The sequence below is a fragment of the Mus caroli genome, chromosome 2 (genome assembly GCF_900094665.2).
Source record: "Mus caroli chromosome 2, CAROLI_EIJ_v1.1, whole genome shotgun sequence".
Classification (NCBI taxonomy): Eukaryota; Metazoa; Chordata; class Mammalia; order Rodentia; family Muridae; genus Mus; species Mus caroli.
The window spans coordinates 170034127-170036344 of record NC_034571.1 but is presented as its reverse complement, the minus strand read 5'-3'; the positions used below and the strand labels follow the sequence as shown (position 1 = coordinate 170036344).

Sequence of the window (2218 nt, the reverse complement as noted above, 5' to 3'; positions counted from 1 at the left end):
AAAGTCTCTGTGTGGCTCCAATAGAAAGAAACAGCCAGACGGGAAACCGGCTGCCCTGGTGTGCCCTCTAATGTGCCACAGCTCAGAGAGTCCCCTTTTAGATGTTCTTACCTGGATGACGACCTTGACGGTGGCTGTGTCCACCGTGGGTGTGCACACCAGCCCACCAGGGTGCTGGCCATCGGCACTGCGGTTCTGCAGGCCCATGGTGAAAAGCATGGGTACAGCCAGCAGCGCNGAGGCTAGCCATATGGCACTGATGAATTTCTTGGTGCGGCTGCGGGACATGAGGGTCTTGGCCTTGAAGGGATGGCAGATGGCCAAGTAGCGCTCCACACTCAGGCTGGCTACATTGAGGGCTGTGGCATAGGTGCAGGCATCTCGCAGGAAATAGTAGCCACGGCAGCCAGCATCCCCAAAGGCCCAGGGATGGTGCACCCAGATGAAGTTGTACAGCTCCACGGGCATGGCCAGCAGCAGGATGAGCAGGTCAGACAGTGCCAGGCTACCCAGGTGGTAATGCACAGTGCTCTGCAGGCTCTGCAGAGACTTCTTCCGCGCTAGAGTGAAGGCTGTCACCGAGTTGCCCACAGTGCCCACCACAAAAAGTGCCAGGTATACAGCNGTCACCAGCACCTTGGAATAAATGTCAGTGTTCACGTCCAGGTTGCTGTTGGGCTCCAGGATGGATTCTGAGGAATTGCCAGAACCATTGCTCAAGCTGAGCGCCAGGAGCATCGTCTCCAGTCCGAACTGTGGCCGTGGGAAGGGCTGGGCACCAGGTTCACTGGGGGCTCCCTGCTGCACGGAGCTGTTGAGGTGCATGGTGGGCGCCGGATATGCGGCTTTGTCCTGCACCTTTGAAGGTGAAAGTCCCTCCAGGGGCAGATGAGGAGGCGCTCAGAGGAGAGGGTGTGGAAGCTAAGGGGGGCGTGCCGTCCGGCGGCGAAGCCCGCTATCCAGGAGATCCTGGGAGCTCTGGGGCTCGAGACGTGCCGGCTCAGGGATCTACTCTTCTTTCTCCTTCAGAGTCTGGGGTCTGCTTTCCGGTTCTTCCTCGGCAACCCCCTGGCTCCGAGCCTGCCTAGATCGGGGCTGCTACCGACCTCCAGATTCTGTGGTTGGTTCTCTGCACTCCTGGGTGGCAGCGATGTCCTCAGAACCGCGACCCTGCTGGCTTGTGCTTCGTTGGGCGAGCCTGTGGCGCAGAGCAGAGCGCACGCACGGCTGCCCAGCGTGCTCACCCTCGTTCTCCCTCTTCTGCTTGGAGCTCTTNCCGCACCCGACTTCGCACACCTCCTGCTGCGCCGGAGCCTGCCGGGCTCCTCGCGCTTCCACTGAGCTGGCGGCTGCGCGGCGCGCCCAGCAGTGGAGGAGGGTGGGTGTTGGAGAGTCAGAGACGCCACAGCCACTGTCCCCTCCCCACCCGGATACTGGCTGACGGTTGCTCCTGCACGCTCCCGGGGACCACCTGGGCTAGGATGAGTACCCCAGGAAGCAGAATTCCCTACCAGGCGAGGGAGAATGAGGGGATTATTGGATCTTTCCTTTCAACCTCTCCTGGGCGGCACGATCTTTCTTTCACGATCGTTGGTCCCAACTTCTCCCACCCCAGAAAGAAAGCTACCCTTAGCCGCCTTCAGCTCCCTTAGGGACACGATGGTGTTCTCGAGGGGAAGGCGGAGAAGGAGGCGGCACCCTGCTGGTATGTCAGGGCCTTTGTACAACTGCCTCGACTTCCTCTCTTCTGGGTGCCTGTGGGGTGCCAGAAGCACCCAGGGGGCCCTCTAGTCTGTGAAGGGTCTGGTGAAGGAAAGCATAGAGCAGGAAGGCAGAACAGCCCATCTCTCCACGCAGGCCCGGGCAGTCCCACGGTCTTAGCTGCCTTTGGGTATGATGGGACCTTCTGCCCTTCTGTAGTCACCTGGATTTGGTTACTAGCAGTGACTCTCAGAGCTGGTGCCCTGTCGTGTTTCAGAGGGGAAGGGCAGGTTTGTGGGCGACACAGAGCTGCGTCTGTCCTTGCAGGAAACCCTGAAGCCTGTGCACTCGGCCCAGCACAGCTTTTCTCAGGGGACCCTGCCCCAGTCAGGGACCCGGGGAACAAAGGTCTTTTCATCTTGTCCTCTTTGGCAGGGGCGCTGGCCAGAGCTTCCAGGCTTGCTGCCATCTTGCTTGCCCCAGGGCCCTTGCCTCTATTTCCCCACTTGGCTCTCTC

At 60.3% G+C, this 2218-nt stretch overlaps 1 protein-coding gene across 2 annotated transcripts in view; it reads right to left on the bottom strand.

Moving 5' to 3' along the window:
• The window catches only part of Ntsr1 (neurotensin receptor 1), a 44143-nt gene extending 42879 nt beyond the window's left edge, over positions 1-1264 (bottom strand). For both annotated transcript variants that reach the window (XM_021156860.2, XM_021156861.2), the window contains exon 1: positions 112-1264. In XM_021156860.2, coding sequence (XP_021012519.1) covers positions 112-825 — 714 coding nt within the window. In that variant the 5' untranslated portion in view covers positions 826-1264. The remainder of the gene's footprint in view (positions 1-111) is intronic.
• Positions 1265-2218: the final 954 nt, after the last annotated feature.